Source organism: Oncorhynchus clarkii, chromosome 24 (genome assembly GCF_045791955.1).
Source record: "Oncorhynchus clarkii lewisi isolate Uvic-CL-2024 chromosome 24, UVic_Ocla_1.0, whole genome shotgun sequence".
NCBI classification, from domain to species: Eukaryota; Metazoa; Chordata; class Actinopteri; order Salmoniformes; family Salmonidae; genus Oncorhynchus; species Oncorhynchus clarkii.
This window is the reverse complement of record NC_092170.1, coordinates 2,493,442-2,513,638: the sequence shown is the minus strand read 5'-3', so window position 1 is coordinate 2,513,638 and position 20,197 is coordinate 2,493,442. Positions and strand designations below refer to the sequence as shown.

At 42.6% G+C, this 20,197-nt stretch overlaps 1 protein-coding gene across 1 annotated transcript; it reads right to left on the bottom strand.

Moving 5' to 3' along the window:
* Positions 1–5,467: 5,467 nt before the first annotated feature.
* Positions 5,468–19,952, bottom strand: LOC139382485 (serine/threonine-protein phosphatase 2A 65 kDa regulatory subunit A beta isoform). The gene is made up of 15 exons (XM_071126562.1): positions 19,808–19,952; positions 18,858–18,948; positions 17,181–17,281; positions 16,807–17,039; positions 16,416–16,563; positions 15,874–16,029; positions 14,843–14,957; positions 14,655–14,725; positions 13,704–13,838; positions 12,573–12,746; positions 12,078–12,138; positions 8,627–8,781; positions 7,512–7,654; positions 7,107–7,198; positions 5,468–6,851 (listed from the first exon to the last, which is right to left on the bottom strand). The coding sequence occupies exons 1-15, from the start codon at positions 19,883–19,885 to the stop codon at positions 6,835–6,837; spliced, it is 1,770 nt and encodes a 589-aa protein (XP_070982663.1). The 5' UTR covers positions 19,886–19,952; the 3' UTR covers positions 5,468–6,834.
* Positions 19,953–20,197: the final 245 nt, after the last annotated feature.

Below are 20,197 nucleotides of genomic sequence, written 5' to 3'. Positions count from 1 at the left end.
AGCTCTACTATATACAGTATCTGGTTGCATGAATCAGCAGCAATTGCCACTATTATACAAACACTGTCTGCATCCCAAATGGCACCCTATTCCCTATAGTGCACCACTTTTGACCTGGGTCCACAGGACTCTGGGTGATTCTACAGAAGTGGGTTGCCGCTAGTTAACACATATAACCGGTCAATTCAGAAGAATGACGAAAAAAACATTTTCCGGGGTGTGTTGTAATATGGAGGACCGGCAAGCCAGCCTATTCCCTATAATGTAAACAGAAATACTGATGCTGTCATCAAGGCAAAGGGTGGCTACTTTAAAGAATCTCAAATCTAAAATATTGTTTGATTTGTTTAACACTTTTTTGGTTACTACATGATTCCATATGTGTTATTTCATAGTTTTTATGTCTTCACTATTATTATTCTACAATATACAGTAGGGCAAAAAAGTATTTAGTCAGCCACCAATTGTGCAAGTTCTCCCACTTAAAAAGATGAGAGAGGCCTGTAATATTCATCATAGGTACACTTCAACTATGACAGACAAAATGAAAAAAGAAACCTCCAGAAAATCACATTGTAGGATTTTTTATGAATTTATTTGCAAATTATGGTGGAAAAACTTTTGTTATTGACCAAATACTTATTTTTCACCATAATTTGCAAATAAATTCATTAAAAATCCTACAATGTGATTTTCTGGAGTTTTTTTTCTCATTTTGTCTGTCATAGTTGAAGTGTACCTATGATGAAAATTACAGGCCTCTCTCATCTTTTTAAGTGGGAGAACTTCACAATTGGTGGCTGACTAACTACTTTTTTGCCCCACTGTAGAAAATAGTAAAAAATAAAGAAAAACCCTTTAATGGGTAGGTGTGTCCAAACTTTCGACTGGTACTGTATATATATTTTAAGACCGCCTGATTGGGTGGGCCAGAATTCAATCTGGCAGAGCCCGTGACCCACCAGGCCCAGCTGTGGCTTCGCCTCTGATTGTATAACATGTGTAGATCTCATGTTCTCCTTTGAGATCAATCATAGCCTACCACCCCCTCTCCCACATCCCCCTTTTTTCTTCCACATCTCCCTAGTTTTAATGTCTTAACTATTATTCTACAATGTAGAAAATTGTAAACATAAAGAAAAACCCTTGAATGAGTAGGTGTGTCCAAACATTTCTCTGGTACTGTACATACTTTCCTAACCCTAAAATGTGTCTAAATAATCTACATCAGAGTATTTAAAAAAAATAAAAAAATAATCTAACAGTTAGTGATGCAATATGCATATATTTAGATGGCTTTCTTTCATTGATCCCTATTTTCTGAACCTGTTCTCATAATGTATTCTAGTCTGTCGACAAAATTCAAATGAAAGGTACACCGTATTTAAAGGGATAGATTAAAATAAATGTACTTAAAACCACATTGAGGAAATCTGTTGGCCAGCAAGTGGGAGTTTTTTTTGGGTTGAATTCAGAAATGTATTCAGTAGACTCAAGGGAACCATGCCTGCAAAGCCTGGTACACTCCTGCATAAGGTAAGTCTGAATACCAACTACTGAGAAGTGCATAGATTTTTTTAAATCGAAATTGGGCCCCTGCTGAAAACCCTCCACTTGCTGGCCAAAAGATTTTCTCTCGTAGAGTTTCCATTCAATAGGGTTTTCAGTACATTTATCTAAAGCCATCTCTTTAAATGTGGTGTACCTTTAATTAGAATATACGAAGAGAACGGTTCAGAATATTAGGGATAAATTAAAGAAAGCTGTGTAAATACATGCATATTCATCTCCTTTTCGCCGCCAATTGGTAGGTAAAAAAATACTCTGCTCTTCTATGTTATTTAGGGTTAGGAAAGTATTGATGAACAATACAAAAACAGGTTTGGAGAGCCTTAAAGCACAAAATATATTGGTGAATCAAAGACAGTGGTTTGATTCATCCTGAAAGTTGCCATATTAAATTGTTCAATACATGAAAAGTGTCAAATTAGGGTTGAATATTAGTCCTATAAATCTACCCTAATAATCCTCACTAATTATGGAACTGTGATGACAACAGTCGTCTTGAACTGTGCGCCAGGCTCCAGGTTTAAACTGGTATGTACAGTGCATTCAGAAAGAATGCACCACATTTTGTTACGTTACAACCTTATTCTAAAATGGATTAAATCAAAATGTTTCCTCCTCAATTCACACACAATACCCCATAATGACAAAGAGAAAACGGCTTTTTAGAATTTAAAACAGAAATACCTTATTTACATAAGTGTTCAGACCCTTTGCTGTGAGACTCAAAATTGAGCTCAGGTGCATCCTGTTTCCATTGATCATCCTTGAGTAAATTCAATTGGTTAGACATGATTTGGAAAGGCACACACCTGTCTTTATAAGGTCCTACAGTTGACAGTGCATGTCAGAGCAAAAACCACGACATGAGGTCGAAGGAATCTTCCATAGAGCGCCGAGACAGGATTGTTTTGAGCCACAGATCTGGGGAAGGGTACCAAAACATTTATGCAGCATTGAAGGTCCCCAAGAACACAGTGGCCTCCATCATTCTTAAATTTAAGAAGTTTGGAACTACGAAGACTCTTCCTAGAGCTGGCTGCCCAGCCAAACTGAAGAATCGGGTGAGAAGGGCCTTGGTCAGGGAGGTGACCAAGAACCTGATGGTCACTCTGACAGAGCTCCAGAGTTCCTCTGTGGAGATGGGAGAACCTTCCAGAAGGACAAACATCTCTGCAGCACTCTACCAATCAGGCCTTTATGGTAGAGTGGCCAGACGTAAGCCACTCCTCAGCCAAAAGGCACATGACAGCCCGCTTGGAGTTGCCAAAAGGCACATAAAGGACTCTCAGTCCATGAGAAATAAGATTCTCTGGTCTGATGAAACCAAGATTGATCTCTTTGGCCTGAAATGCCAGGTGTCTTATCTGGAGGAAACCTGGCACCATCCATACAGTGAAGCATGGTGGTGGCAGAATCATGCTGTGGGGATGTTTTTTCAGCAGCAGGGACTGTCCGACTAGTCAGAATCGAGGGAAAGATCAATGGAGCAAAGTACAGAGAGATCTTTGATGAAAACCTGCTGCAGAGCGCATTCAGGACCTCAGACTGGGGCGAAGGTTCACCTTCCAACAGAACAACAACTATAAGCACACAGCCAAGACAATGCAGGAGTGGATTCGGGACAAGTCTCTGAATGTCCTTGAATGCCCAGCCAGAGAGTGAATGGGCAAGACAAAATATTTAAGTACATTTGAACGCGGTATGGTAGTAGGTGCCAGGCACACCAGTTTGAGTGTGTCAAGAACTGCTACACTTCTTGGTTTTTCACACTCAACAGTTTCCTCTGTGTATCAAGAATGGTCCACCACCCAAAGGACATCCAGCCAACTTGACACAACTGTGGGTAGCATTGGAGTCAACATGAGCCAGCATCCCTGTGGAACGCTTTTGATCCCTTGTAGAGTCCATGTCCTGATGAATTGAGGCTGTTCTTAGGGCAAAGGGGGAGGGGTGCAAACTCAATATTAGGAAGGTGTTAATGTTTGGTATACTCGGTGTAAATGTACGTGAGTATAACTGACGATGGCAACCGATAGTGGCTAATATTTAACGGGATACAAATTGTAAAAAATACAGTGCGAAGTCCAGCCATACATTTAAAACGTTCAATAAATCATAAATCAACTTGATTGGTTTGGCGCTATACTATACATTTACACATGGCTACAGAAGTCTATAGCTTGGGTCTCCAAATTTTATCGCAAGTTATAAGGCCAGCATTTCATAAACTTCACTGTGGAAAAGGTGATATGTTGGTTAGATAGATATGCTTCAGTTTGCTGCCACATCTGATTTCACTTCTCCAGTGACAAAATAGATCTAAATCAATTGTCATTTATATTTACAATCCCCTTATCCAAAACAGTTTACCTAGCTCTTATGCATTTTTAAATTACAGTGCATGGAGAATGGTGTTGTTTCTATCGGAAAAAAAATAAGTAGAGGTTGTGCCACTTTCAATGGTGGCTCAACTTTATTAGTTATGTTGCGCGCAAAGGTCGTGGAATGATGAGGGAATTAAGTCTAAATCCGAATACGGCGTATCTGTAGTCACCTCCGCTACACCTTCATTCGCATGCTTAAGTACAGTCAGAACACGCTTAGAGGGAAGTGCATACCAAATTAATTACACCCACCCGTTAATACGTGCTAAACTCAGGTCAGAATTAAGAGCTTTAGCGTGCCAGGCTAAACTTCTCTGCTGTGTTGGTCCCGTGGCTATTATATAAGAGCCTGAAGCAAGCCAGTACGCACACTCTGTGCCAGTACGCACACTCTGTGCCCCCCCCCCCCCCCCCCTTCAGCACTAAATATATCACAAAAGATACAAAATATCAGCATAGTATAAATGTATTTTAAGTTAGCATTGGAAATTCCCCTTACTGAGCTCAGGACCTAGTCAATACAATCACAGAAAACCTTTATGATGTCACCTCAATGAAAGTTAACCAAATCAATAATGTGCTAGTTAGGTTGTGATCGTTTTGCTGCAGGCTACACACATTATCATGATGAAACTGTGTGAAATGATATCCATATGCTAGTTGGACTGAAAACGGAATATTGTCGCTGTATGTGTAATAGCATAGCAAGCAACACATGCACATGCATGCATCCTTGTCTTATCCATTTGTGTTGATTTGGCACTCGAGCATCAATACATTACTCATCCCCCAACACTGTCAACCAAGAGTCAAGACTAAATCAATTCACCATTGTGTGTAGACTGGTTTTATACTACTCGTTAACAATTTCGCACAAACCAGAAAAAAATGCAACAATATCAAACTATATATTCACAGTATTATGAATGAATTGTGGTTTATTTGGTAGCATTTCGTAGTGTGACTGATTTTAATAATTGCATTAGTACTGTAAAAAGTTAGAGGTGCACTATCTGATAGATTTCCCCCTACAGTACCCCGGGCTTCAAGCGGGGAGTTCTGAGGTCAACCTACCCCCGCCCCATCTCAAACTTCTGAGTAGGAGACCTTCCGAAGCAGTAGCCTACCTAGCTCACAAACTAGAATCAGGGTGCCCACTCCAATAAGGTTAATTGACTCAGTCCCACATCATTAATGTGACGTGCAAATGAGCGATAGAAAACCGATTGCGCAAATGTCACCATTCAGAATTTTTGTGCGGGCTCCCCCCGGCAAGATGTGGCCCTGGCTGGTGACATGGCTGCCCATTTCACCGATACCCAAAGCCACCAGTGGAGTAGTCTTTAATCTAGCTCATTACAGTGCTGCTGTGCAACATCATTTCGCGGACTACCTTAAAAAGGTAGCAAAATCTGTAAACTCCTTGGGTGTGCAGACAACTAAACAGCTACAACACTAAAATGCAAAAGGTTATATTGTAAGGTTTCTAGAGTAAAAGAACATCAGCAAACAACCACATTTTTATATTACTTTATTCAGTTCAAGATAAAGTACAGCATCACAATTGAGGAGATGTCAATAAAAACCAAAGTGGGGTCTACATAATATGGGAAACTCAAGTTTTAATTTTTTATTTAAGAGACCGATGGGAAGTGGGGAGGGAGACAATGAGGGAAAGAGTTGCCCGTAATTGACCAAATCATTCACACTCCCTCTTCCCATCCAATAATAAAACATTATGCAACCACCTGCACAGAGCCCTGCTATTCTTAGTGCTCCTGTCATTTTAGCTGTAGTGGTCAGCCTTGTTTAACTGACTGACAACCCGTGAGGAATGATGCCTTGTCTTTAGAGAACAGAAAACATTGACATAAAATAGGACAATCAAGAGTTAAACCTTATGAAAACCAAAAAAAAGCCATTGCTCATCAGTAATTGGCACAACAATTAAGAGCAATATAGCAAGAGAGATTGTGGACAAATTCTCCCACAATTCCTCCCTGCGTCAAACAAACAGACTTGTGGATACCATTTGTCTCGGTGTGCAGTTTGAACAAAGTTGCCAACTAGCGTTAGTTCACTTTGGCTCATGAAACTACCTTCATAGTGGACAGACAAAGAAAAAAAAAGGGGGGAAAAATGGTATCCCCAAGTTCATCTAACTCCGGGGAAATAGATACAGGGCATCGTCGCAAAAATCAAAGTATCCCTTTAAGTCTAGATAGAAATGAGTAACCCACAATGTTCTCGAACAAATTAAACCGTAATTCATTGTAGACACACAGGACAGAAAGAGAGGATGGGGTGCTGCACAACAGCTTTTCTGAATACATGAGAAATGTCCCAGGAGAGGAAGCAGCACATGTAAACAAATCTGTGGGTGCCTTAGCCTTGCGGTTCTTCACAAGCAAATAAAACAGCCTTCCTCACCATCTGCTGCAGCAATAGCATGTGTCTAGCACTTGGACAAGCAACCAAGAGATGGCTTGCGTGTTCTGGGTGCTTCGTACAGAGAAATGTGTCAGCGAAAGGGGCCGTGCTAATAGTAACGTTACAGTCAACGGCTATGTATGTACGGGGAGGAATGTGTGGGTCAAACCAGAAATGTTACTTATGCACAGTGGTCAGCATACTGTGCGTAAATGCACGTTTCATCACACTTGGAGAAGCAAAAGATTTACAGCGAGTGGGAAATTAGAAGCCTGCGCTTTTCTTGGACATTTTATTTTCAGAGTAAAAAGAAAAAAAAAGAATAGATGTTAATAGACGCCATTAATTCACCATTTGCTCTTGAACATCAATAAATATATTGTGAAAAGTGTTTTCAATGTCGTGCCATCTTGGGTTGTTGTTTCCTCTGGATGGCCAAGCTTGGGTTGGTTTATGCCAGGGCCAGAACTACGGGGAAAAACACAAGGAATCAGAAGAATGACAAGATGGACTAACGTTCACATTGGGCAACACATTCAGCAGGGCATAACATTGTACATAATATAGAAACAGCCTAACAAACATGCTTCTTTGACATGTAGCACAAGGACTTACGGCAGCTCTATTAAGGACATTTATCAGCAATGTGCCACAACGTGCCAAACTGAACGTGGCCCTATGAAGAGACTTCATAGAAGAAAATGGACAGTGTACTACCCTTACCACGTATAGCTTCCTGGGCAAAGTACTTAACATCCATATCGGTGTCTGTGGCTAGTTTCTCCAGGACTGGTTTCACCTCAGTCTGCAGGGCACTGAGAAAAACAAAACTTTTCAGACAAAGCACACATTTTCCCCACACTCCCATGCCATAATAGATTAGCGGAGTGCTAGAATTAAGCTTGGACATTCTGGGTCATGTTCAGTAGACGCAAAACATTCTGCGACGGAATAAAAAACGAGCATCCTTACTGGACCAGTTCAAGCAAGAGCCTCCTCCGTTTCAAAATATTTTCTCCCATTTTGTGCCTACTGAGAACGACCCTGATGTAGACTGTGTACAATCATTGGAGATGGTTGTTCAGGTATGCCTGAACGAGGGCTTTGTGGTGGATGAGGAGGACCTACTTGCTGTCCAGGACAGGGCCGATCTTCTGGAGGGACTTGGCCACATTGAAGCGCACATTGGCCACCTGGTCGTTGGACATCTTGAGGACCACGGGCAGCATATGCTTAGTGGTGATGTCCTGGCCACAGGCTTCAGACAGTGACTGGGGTGGATGGAAACCAACAACGCATAAACAAATGATTGTTAGTCACTTGTCTAAGTCACTCTGGATAAGAGCATCTGATAAATGCCTAGAATATCAGGATGTAAAATAAGTCATGATAAAACAGTATGATTTACTTTTAAAACAAATGTTTTTCAAAAATGGCTTGGTTTAAATCCATCTCAGGTTTAATGACATGAGCCCTATACTACAAATCAGGTTTGAAAGGTAAGCGAGGTAACTTTGGTCAACTGAGTTTAACGCAGGATAACCGGTCATACGAAAGTGTCTCACCTTTTAGCCAGGTACATTTCTATGCAAAGAATCCTTCATAACTAACCTGCTCCTGGGCAGGCGCCTAACTCCACTTACCCGGAATGAAATGACAGAGCCGCGAGGCGAGGACCATTGAAATCAGATTCCCTCCCTTTCGCAAAGATTGCATCATCCGCTTAATTTGAGGAAGACTGATTCAATATTTTATGAATCAAATGTGTTAATAGTAATAAAATACACATCACACATTTGAAAGTTCACGCACAGGAAAACTTTTGTATGACTTAATACAATCATTTTATTGATGGGGGGGGCTGTTTGTGCATTGTTGTGCTTTTCAATGCACTAATGATGTGTAATAAAATACCCACTTCTAATATCCTATTTTACACCTCAGCCTGCAAAATTTGCAAGATCTTCTTTCCTGTTGATTTCGGCAAAAGTGAAAATGCGGCATTGACTCGCCCATGGATTGATGGTTCAGCGTCAACTCAATGAATAGTTTGGCGTTCAACTACCCATGTGCGACATGCACGTGAAGGTACAAGCCACTTTATTTGGCGGCAGCTACATGATCAATATCCACCTTGGTAATATGGCTAGCTTTATAAAAACCTGAGTAGATCTAGCTTCCATCTTAGTATAAGCCTATGGTCTGAGGGTTGTGTGTGTGGTATGAAGGTCAGGAGGACTCACATTGATGCAGAAGAGCGTGGTCATCCTGTGCAGGTAGTTGGGGTCGTTGGCCATACCCAGCACCTTGGGCACGATGGTGTTCTGGGCCCACTCGGCTCCAAACTTCTCCACCAGCTTCATCAAGTTACAGGTGGCTGCCTCGCGGATAGCGTATACTGTCGACAACACAAACATGCTTAGAGACCTTGGCCTGTAGAACTAGATAGAAATTAGGACTCGTAGTATATTTGTTGTAGTTGTCAGAAAAAAAAAGATTGTTTGGTAAAGGAAAGCCCTGACACTAATATTAATTGAACCTATTGACTAGCATTTCTCAATTGAAATGTCAATCTAACCAAAAAGAAAGTGTACAAAACTCAATTACACAGATCAAAGTTAAATTTAGACATCAAAACTCTACAAGAGTAGGCAGTCAGTACAATACTCAGTAAAAACATCAAATACCCAGCCCTTGAAAATTTGCCAGGATTCTCGCTTCTTTTGAGCTCTTTCCATTCCAGTTTGGCAGCCATCTTTGGATTATTGTCAGTTTGTTTGCCTTGTAACAATATTGGCAAAAATCCCATTCGCATGGAAAACATGCCCATCAGTAATCATGGCTAAAGAGGCTAGTGACTGCAGAACTGCTCAAAACACTAAATTGTGCCCAGAATACAGTGACTTGACATCTGGGTACACACAAGCCTGATTTCCTGATAATCGATACTAGCTGTTGGACAAAGAGCGGGAGACCAGGGGGCCTGGGTACAACACATTTCTAAACCATTGACTGACCGAATCCTATTTGGCCCCTAATACAGCCATAAACAAGACTGCTAGAGAACCACATTGGGGTTAGAAGAACCATGCCAATAGCCTGTTGGGATATGGGATATTAAAACCTGTCTTACCAACGTCTTACTAAAACTACATACTGTGTGCTAATCATACTACTTTGAACGTACCGTTTAGTATACAATGTATGCGATAGGCCAAAAGAGATGCAATCTTGCTGTTGAAGGCTTTATGTACAGGTTGGCTGATAATGATTCTGAACGGTCAGATCGCAGCTTCTCGTCATTGTTCCTGACTAAGATGGGAATCGTAGGTGGCTCTCGGTCCAGCTCGTTGTGTTGATACCATGTCTTATTTTGAGGCGTTTTGACAATGCTATGCAGTACTTCCCCTATATTCAACTAGCATAAATTTGAAAAGCAAACACCCCCCACCACTCCAAATTTGCCAGGTACTCACTAATATGCATAAAAGGGATATACCTGCAAGAAAGTGGTCAAATACATTATAGTACCAGTCCAAAGTTTGGACACCTACTCATTCAAGGGTTTTTCTTTTTTTACTATTTTCTACATTGTAGAATAATAGTGAAGACATCAAAACTATGAAATAACAATGAATCATGTAGTAAACCCCCCCCCCCCCAAAAAAAAAGAGAGTATAAAAGAAAAAGTGTTGAATAAATCAAAATATATTTTTAAGTTTTCAAAGTAGCCACCCTTGGCATGCTCTCAACCAGCTTCACCTAACCTATAATGCTTTTCCAACAGTCTTGATGGAGTTCCCACATATGCTGAGCACATTTTGGCTGCTTTTCCTTCACTCTGCGGTCCATCTCAATTGGGTTGAGGTCTTGTGATTGTGGAGGCCAGGTCATCTGATGCAGCACTCCATCACTCTCCTTTTTGGTCAAATAGCCCTTACACAGCCTGGGGGTGTGTTGGATCATTGCCCTGTTGAAAAACAAATTATTGTCCACTAAGCGCAAACCAGATGGGATGGCATATCGCTGCAGAACGCTATGGTAGCCATGTTGGCTAAATGTGCCTTGAATTCCAAATAAATCATTGACAATGTCACCAGCAAAGCACCCCGACACACCACCTCCATGCTTCACGGTGGGAACCACATATGCAGAGATCTGTTCACCTACTCTGCGTCTCACAAAGACACGGCAGATGGAACCAAGAATCTCAAACTTGGACTCATCAGACCAAATGACAGATTTCCACCGGTCTAATGTCCATTGTTTGTGTTTCTTGGCCGAAGCAAGTCTCGTCTTCTTATTGTGTCCTTTAGAAGTGGTTTGTTTGCAGCAATTAGGCCACAAAGGCCTGATTCACACAGTCTCCTCTGAACAGCTGCTGTTGAGATGTGTCTGTTATTTGAACTCTGAAGCATTTATTTGGTCTGCAATTTCAGAGGCTGGTAACATATGAACTTATCCTCTGCGGAAGAGGTAACTCTGAGTCTTCCTTTCCTGTGGCGGTCCTCATGAGAGTTATCATAGCACTTGATGTTTTTGCAACTGCACTTCAAAGTTCTTGAAATTTTCCAGATTGACTGACCTTCATGTCTTAAAGTAATGATGGACTGTCATTTCTCTTTGCTTATTTGAGCTGTTCTTGCCGTAATATGGACTTGGTCTTTTATCAAATCTTCTGTATGTGTTGAACTGCAGAGAATTAGCTTGAAAACAGATCATCTCTGCTGTCAAGAAAGCATAACATGTCGGTCAGAGACAGCACTACGTGCCCTCCACGTTAACTTTGCCACCGCTGCTGAAAAAAACTCAAAGGGAAACTCATGTCTAAGCTAATATGGCAAACAATAGTTAGCAAGCTAACCAACAACTGTAACAATGTTTGAGAGACAAGTGCTCATTGTGTAAATGTATTTATGTTTCAATAAACATTTGGAGACTAAATACAATAGTCAACAACTACATGTTGTCAACACAAACACAAAAACCTGTCCCTGATAGATTCAATGTTGTATTGAGCAGAGATGTGACTAACTTGACAGAAAAGGCTACTGCAGAAAATAGCTGATTTGCTCATATCCAAATGCCTTCCTGTTACGGTGTATTACAGTATGGTTTGTATACTAATTGGCACCAGATTCCCTATATAGTGCACTACTTTTTATTAGAGCCCTATGGGTATTGGACTCCCGAGAGGCGCAGCGGTCCAAGGCCCTGCATCTCAGTGCTAGAGGCATCACTACAGACCATGGTTCGATTCCAGGCTGTATCACAACTGACTTGCCTAGTTAAATTTAAAAAAGTAGTGCACAATAGGGGATATGGTGCCATTTGGGTTGCAGCCTATTGCAGTAGTTTTCCCATTCTATCCAGCTCAGCTACAGAAGGCAGCAAGCAATTAAGGAGAGAGAATTTGGCCTCTCCCAGTCTAAGTCACTGGGTTGTCATCAGACCTTTGTCATTGGCACAGCCGTGAGGCTTAGAGAGAGCTGCAGCCTGACGCGTCTCCATCTCTGCCCCCCAAACCACATAGGATGCAGGGGAGGAGGGAAGCAGTGAGAGCTTAGAGAGCAGCATGGGACACAATCCATCAGGGACGTGATCCCCACCTCTGTCCAACGGAGGAGGACACTACTGACTAAGCGCACAGAGGACAAATGCATTGAAAAGTGGTGTATGGGGGAGGGGTCTTACCGTGGTCAATGAGCCATGCCATGCAGAGGGTGTTCAACTTCTCATCAAAGAACTCCACTCCCTGGAGAAGAGCGATTAGGAGAGAATACTTTTCTAAACCATTTCCATATCCAAACATTACAGTGCAAGCAACACTTATTGAATTGGGTTCCAATTCAACCAAAAATTGAGTTCTACTCATAAAGCAAAAAATAAAGCTAGCTGAATTACTTTGCATAGCTCTTTTTTACAAATTCATGGATGATATTAGTGAGGAGCACTTGCCCACCATAAATTGTGGCACATATGCATGGCACAAGGCAGATGTAGGCCACAGACAGATGTGCGATTAGGGGGAAGGGAGGATGTGACAGACAGGTCTTCTGAGGTGGTACTGCAGGGGGCTCTGATCAAAAGTAGTGCACTATATAGGGAAAAGGGTGCAAGGGCTCTAGTTACAAGTAGAGCACTATGAAGGGAATAGGGAGCCATTTGGGGACGCAGACGATGACTCACCAGCTGTCCGGCCAACAGGGGCATATACTCGATAATTGCCAGGCGGACCCTCCACTTTGCGTCCTCGGCCAACTCCACAATAGCAGGCAGCAGCGACTGGGAGAGCTGGCGGATGCCGATCACCTCGTTGACACAGTCCAGGTTGGAGATGATGTTGAGGCGCACCTCAGGGCACTGCAGGGCAAGAGAGAGGGATCTCTTGTTTAAGTTGTGGGGACAATTACATTTCATATGTCTGTCTTACTTTAAGAATTAAAGCCATTTTATTTCAAGTGGTCTTAAAAAGTGGCAAAAGTCATTGTGACCGCTATTGCATCTCTATCTGCTTATAATGATGCCAATCTTGGCTCCAATCTCGACATGACATTAGCAAAAAAGGCTAAACGAATTGCCAAAGACCTTCCGCCAGTCCCTTGATTCCTAGCCTCAGAATGCGCAGACAGATTTCACATCAAGCTTTCTGTGACCCTAATAGGAGACGACAGAGATAGCAGCCAGCTGAGAGACTAAATATATGTAGTAGAAATATTGAAGAATACAGATATTTTTTTTTATATCCGTGAGTCATTTGGGGTGTTTCGCACCTCGGTTGTCCGTTCTGACTGTAATCCTTTATGACATAAACCCTGTCAAGTCAGCTTTGGCTGCGAGGCAACTAGAACATCTTTTAATAGGAAGGCTGTCGGTGCAATTTCCCTCATCTACCAAAACCTTCCACTCTGGTATTAATAAACCACCAGAGATACGTAAATGTGTCGGCTAATGCCGACATCTTACTTCAACAGGATTTTAGCTGCGATACATGTTACATTTAGGAAGGATATGTCAGAAAGAAACCACACGTCACTGAAAACCGCATCAAATAGCCTAGCACCACTAGAACAAATGTCACCAGGGAAAAAGGTTCAAACCCTCCCTATAAGGGTCATCCCTAGGTTTTTACTCTGGTAGGGAGCCAGCCAGGTACATCTGATCCTGAACAAGGTCAATAGCATTGGAGGATATTAAAGAGGGTGATCAGATCAGACTAGACACGGGAGACATTTCTCCAAGTCCAGGCAGTCCCCCCCACCCTCAACCATTTGGTACTTAATGAATAGAACGAGTAGGAGCAGTAGTGACTGGTGTTACCTCATCCTTGAGCTGGGCCAGGAACAGAGGCAGCAGGTGCTCCACTGTGTTGTCTTTGCCCAGGATGGTGGACAGGCCCATGATGACAGAGGCCAGGGCAGACTTCACGTGCTGGCTGGTGTCAGACACCAGTTCCTGTCAGAGGAGAAAGAGTCAGACATTGCAGTGCACAGTGACAGCAAATATGGTATTTTCAAATAGAGGGGAAGAAACTAGCCTCTGTGTTGAAATGAATCATCAGTTAATGCAAGCTGACCCGGCACAGAGCTGTCCTGTGTGGCTCAGTTGCTTGAGTATGACGCTTGCAACACCAGTAGGAAAATGTATGCAGTAAGTCGCACTGGATAAGAGCATCTGGTAAATAACTCAAATGTAAACACATTTTTTTTTTGGTTGGGATGTTCATGGAAGAGACGTTTTTCGCCAAAAAATATATTTTCTAAATAAAAGGGTGTCATTTAAACTCGGGAACCAACCAGTGAGCTCTTACACTTCGACAGAATAGGAATGATGGTGGTTTGGAAGTAATTTAGAATACAACAGTGCCCCCTGCTGTCCAAAGGCTAATACTGAGCACAACTCCTCATCTAGCCATAGACCCCAACCTACAAAAGCATAATATCCTCATGGCTCACATATAGAAAGTACAGTCAAAAACAACCAGTTCCTCACTTTAACAGCTCAGTAGATACTAATGCTAAAAATGGATTTGTGGGTGTAAAAATATCTGCTACTTCCGCATTGGCACATCTGAACACAAGAAATTGATTGACATGCGTTATTGTCGAGACTTCAGAACACAACAGCTTTTATTTTTTAGATAAGTGATTTTTTTTGGCCCCTTTGTGAGTCATGGGTGAGTGAGAAATTGACAGGTCAAAGAAACCTGCATACGTAAGTTAGCAGAATAAAAAAGGGATAAAAGTCAAGTGGCTTCTTTTTTTTTTTTACCTTGACACAGGACAAAATGTGAGTCATGATGATGGTCTCTCTGCTGTCTTCTGGAAGGTTCTCGCAAAACTCTGAGGGCAGAAATGGTGATTGTAAATACCGTGGTCTATTAGACGGTAAAAGCTTCTCATTTAAACCATTATTTCAACATAGGCTTTATGACTGGCAGATAGCATCCAGACACTCACCCTTGATCTTTTTGGCGGCAGCTGATCGGACCTCAGCCTCGCAGTCCTTGAGCAGATTCTGGAAGGCTGGGACGAGGTCGTTCTTGGTGATCTCTGGGCCCACTGCTTTCTGGAGCTGTGGAGTCAGTGACAAGGCATTTAACACCCACCACTAAACCTTTGCGTGAGACTCCATAACCAACACACTTGACTGATGGGATTCAAATTGGGAACACACAGGCCACAAAATCCATGGTAGCAAAGGGGAAAGTGCACACAACGATTTGCCATTGCCAGGCTTTAATTTGTGTGGATGTTTCCTGCCAACTGTTAAATTGGTTGAGGGAACGTCTACCACAAGCTATGGGCATGGCAATTAACATCCAGCAGAGCTCTCCATCTACGGCTCTGACAATCCCCCTTTTAACCTTGCTCTGATTTGCTGATCAGCACACTAATCTAATTGGATTTGGGGTCGGGAACATATGCTACCAAAGTTCAAAAGTTCATGGTGGCAAGGGAGAGAGTGGTAGAAGTCCTTTCAGTAAGTGTGGTGCACAAAAAAAACATATGCTGAGCTTTAATTTGTGAGAGGTTGCCTGAAAGCTTTTATATTGATTGACCGAACTTCTATAACATTATGGAAGTGGCAATATGGCCCATTTTATACTAAATGACAAGAGAAGGTCATATGGGTTAGAAATCAATTGATTAGTGTGGTGAATGTAAGTGGTAAAGAAAACAAAAAGAACGTTCTACGCTGGGGGACTATGAACATTACAGGCCCCATAAATGTCCACTACTCTCCCTTGGATTGTATTACTTAAATTCAATACAGTAATCCCACTGAAAATATAACTCTTCCTAGACAAACATTTCAGCAATTGCATCTGCCAAATCTCTCAATTTAGCACAACATGTTTACTGATAGGCAGTTTTAAAGTGACCATATGTGAAGCACTGAATATCATCCGTTCCAAGTTCAGTAAAGGAGAAAATATTTTTGATCCATTATGGCTACATGCAACACATCAATGTTTCCACATGCTCACCTCAGAGAACTTGTCAGCCACCATGTAGCGGACCCTCCAGGACTTATCCTCGGCGGCCTGGCGCAGGGTGGGCATCACCAGGGTCTCCAGGTCCTCCTGGGGCAGCAGCGAGGCGATGCTCACACAGGCTTCCACAGCCAGCAGGCGCACTGAGTCCTACAGGCGGGGGGGCATGGGATTATTGCTGATTCTGTACCAATTTAATAAAATACTGTCGCAACACCATAGAAATGCAGAGGGAACACGTGATTCCCCCACGGGCCGGTTGTCATGGTGTAACTGCTGAGGTGTTGGGTTAACAATAGCTAGACCCGGTTTTGAGTCCCAGTTGGGGTGACCTATTGAAGTCGCTGAAATATGACTGTTCTAAGCCCATTCAATATTCATCCATCCCCATTCAAAAACATCTCATTTGTATGGCCATGTTAATTCCACTGGCAACAAGCCAGTCGATTTTAGCAAATGGCTGGAAGAATTCCACACACTTCCCACCGCAATGCTACAGGACACCCCGTGTGCGTGTTTTCAGTACATGCATGTACCTGCTCATCAGAGGCCAGTGCGGTGAAGAGGGAGATTATGTCACTCTTGACATAGTCCAGCTCCAGAACCTTGGCGAATTCCCCAAGCTTGGAGGCTGCAGCGCGGCGCACCATGGGAGTGTCATCTGAGCACAGAGTGCGGAAATGCCTGTGGAGAGAACACCCCGCCAACCGTCAGACCATAAATCCATTGGATTGGCTCTACAGAAGAGTGTAGTTAATCATCCCAATTTGATGGACTTGGGCCTGCAAGGCTAGTATGTGACTACCGAAGGTGGGTGCATTGGACCCCTGATATGAGAAAGTAATGTCCGCACCTCTAATATTTCAATCCCATTGGGATCTTAGTTAATCAGGTCTAAGCTATATCCCGCCTGATATAGCTACTCACTGGCGTATTTCAGCCTTGACAGTGCTAGACACGCGGGGGTAGCAGACGCTGAACAGGCCACAGGCGGAGGTGCGGGAGGTGAACCAGTCACCACTGGCCAGCCTCTTCACCAGAGGCTCAAAGTGCACCTCCAGGTCCACAGGAGAGTGCTCCTGGGAGATCTTACGCAGAGACTCTACCGCCTTGTCTCGCACAACCGTTTCCTCCACGGTAGCCAGGCTCTCCAGCGGCGGCTGCGAAGAAAGACACAGGGACATAAATGTGTGTATGTGTAGCTGACTGGATAAGTAAAAAAATAAAGTGTTGTCAGGTCTGTTGAATATCTGTATGCATTATATGCTCACTGACAGATTTTGTTTGCAACAGATACGTACCAGCAGACAGTGAACATATTCAGGGCCTCCCACCAGCATGGTGAAGTTGCCCAGCTGCTCAGCCAAGGCAAGAAGCACCTCATCCTCATCATAGATGGTGTCTACAAGAGGTCAGGTGTGAAACATAATTAAGGGGAGGGCAACAACTCATGTTTGCTGTAACTTGGGTCTTAATTTTAGGACATTGTGCATTCGGAAAGTATACAGACCGTCACTTTTTTCACATTTTGTTACGTTACAGCCTTATTCTAAAATGGATTAACTTGTGTTTCTCAATCTACACACAATACCCCATAATGACAAAGCAAAAAAATAGGTTGAGAAATGTTTTGCAAGTTCATAAAAATGAAATATCACTTTCACATAACTATTCAGATCCACTATTCAACTTTGTTGAAGCACCTTTGGCAGCGATTAGAGGCTAGAGTATTCTTGAGAATGACGCTACAAGCTTGGCACACCTGTATTTGGGGAGTTCCTCCCATTCCTCTCTGCAGATCCTCTCAAGCTGTTAGGTTGGATGGGGAGCGTCACTGCAAGGCTATTTGCAGGGCTCTCCAAAGATGTTTGATCGGGTTCAAGTCTGAGCTCTGGCTGGGCCACTCAAGGACATTCAGAGACTTATCCCGAAGCCAATCTTGCACTGTCTTGGCTGTGTGCTTAGGGTTGTTGTCCTGTTGGAAGGTGAACCTTCTCCCCAGTCAGAGGTCCTGAGAAGGTTTTCATCAAGGATCACTCTGTACTTTGCTCCGTTCATATTTCCCTCGATCCTGACTAGTCTCCCAGTCCCTTCCGCTAAAAAACATCCCCACAGCATGATGCTGCCACCACCATGCTTCACTGTAGGGATGGTGTCATGTTTACTCCAGACATGACACTTGGCATCTTGACACAAACCAGTCTTGGTTTCATCAGACCAGAGAATCTTATTTTGACAAACTTCATGCGGGCTATCATGTGCCTTTTTACTGAGAAGTGGCTTACGCCTGGCCACTATCCTAAAGGCCTGATTGGTAGAGTGCTGCTGGATGGTTCTCCCATCTCCACAGAGGAGCTCTAGCAGAGTGACCATCGGGTTCTTGGTCATCTCCCTGACCAAGGCCCTTCTCCCCCGATTGCCCAGTTTGGCTGGGTGGACAGCTCTAGGAAGAGTCTTGGTGTTTCCAAACTTATTTCATTTAATAATGACGGAGGCCACCGTGTTCTTTGGGACCTTCAATGCTGCAGAAATGTTTTGGTACCCTTCCCCAGATCTGTGCCTCAACACAATCCTGTCTCAGAGCTCTATACACAATTATGTCGACCTGATGGCTTGGTTTTTGCTCTGGCCTGCACTGTGGGACCTTAAACAGGTGTGTGCCTCCCCAAATCCTTTTCAATCAATTAACCATAGGTGGACTCCAATCAAGTTGTAGAAACAGCTCAAAGATGATCAATGGAAACATGATGCACCTGAGCTCAATTTCTAGTCTCAGAGAAAGGGGTCTGAATACTTGTGAATAAAGGTATTTATTTTACATTTTCAAACATTTCTAAAAACCTGTTTTCGCTTTGTTATTATAGGGTATAGGGTGTAAATTGATGAGGAACATTATGTATTTAATCCATTTTAGAATAAGGCTGTAACATAAAATGTGGAAAAAGTCAAGGGGTCTGAATACTTTGAATGCACTGTACCTGTGAGGAAGGGGAGGAGTTCAGTGCGGGTCCTCTCCACTCCCAGGGCCAGTGCAATGGTAGACAGCTTCTTGATGCTGTTCAGTCGCAGCTTGGAAAGTAGACAATACCAGGTAATGTTATTACATGAAACTTAAAAAGAGATGCCACCATTATCTATAAAACCATCTTAGCGTTTCAGTAAGGCCAACTAAAAATACTATTTCAGACGTGGGCATATTCCCATGTAGATGCCTTCCTATGAACATACAACCTTTAACTAGAGTATAGAAAATCGGTGTTTTTGAAAGAGACACCAAAGCAAGATGCAGATATAGTACATAACTAATCATGTCAGTCGTTACCTAGATAACTAGTTTGTTACAATAATGATAGTCTCACAACCATTACCAGGGTGGAGCTGGATGACCGACGGGTACAACAAGGAAGGAAGCTATGTAGTTAACGTTAGCAGCTATAGACATGCTTTTACAGTAAAGTTGTGTGAAGTGTACATTTTGATATTTCAGTAACAAAATAAAGTAGCTAGGTGCCTCTGCAAGTTAACATGCGAATTTGACCACCTAGTTAGATTACGTTTATGAACTAGTTATGGTAGTTAGCTGCTAACTAGCATAGTGATACAGTAGCCCAGCAAACTAACGTTAGCTAGTTACTAACGTTAGGTCACTTGGTTAACGTTAGCTAACACCAGTTAGTTATACACGGCAGTAACTAAATACGACATGTAGCTATTCCGGTTGATATTTATCACACCAAGAAACACGCTAACGTTAGCTATCTAGTTAGCCAGACTGGGTGCGCCAGGCAGACTTCACGAACAGGCCAAGGCAAGGGGCCTCGGGATGTAAGGTACGGCTAGCTAGCTATCCTATTTGAAATTTAACATGTTTAAGTAAAACAAATAACACCAATATAATACCTCGTATAAACAGAGCATATGTGATTACCTGCACATCCTCATTACGAAGCTCGTCAATGAGCACGGCGATGGGGTAGAGAGAATCATCTCCATCAGCTCCTGCCATTTTAGATTTGTGTTGCAGTAAGCCAAAAGCGAATCACTAGGACTCTCCTTTCTCTACGGCGTTTTATGGTTGTCACTAGTTACCACAGTCACTAAGTAATAAACCCCGCCCATTTCTACCATTTATCTCCTTAAAATCTGGTTTTAAACCAGACCCCAACTTGAAGGCTAACCCTAACCTTACATTAAGAGCAAAATATTTTCTTTTTTTACGATATAGTCAATTTTGACTGTGGTAACTAATGGAAGGCGCGAGAGTATGATACCGGTAGTTGATGTTCTCGCTGGATTTGAAAGTTCACCAAAAAGGCCC

Bases quoted from the DNA above. Each gene is read 5' to 3' on its own strand.
- LOC139382485 (XM_071126562.1), bottom strand. From the start codon at position 19,885: ATGGCAGGAGCTGATGGAGATGATTCTCTCTACCCCATCGCCGTGCTC. The intron at 16,564-16,806 runs GTGAGTAGCTAT...TTCTCTCCACAG, and splicing joins GTCAAGGCTGAAATACGCCA to GCATTTCCGCACTCTGTGCT. The intron at 12,139-12,572 runs GTGAGTCATCGT...GCTCTTCTCCAG, and splicing joins CCCTGTTGGCCGGACAGCTG to GGAGTGGAGTTCTTTGATGA.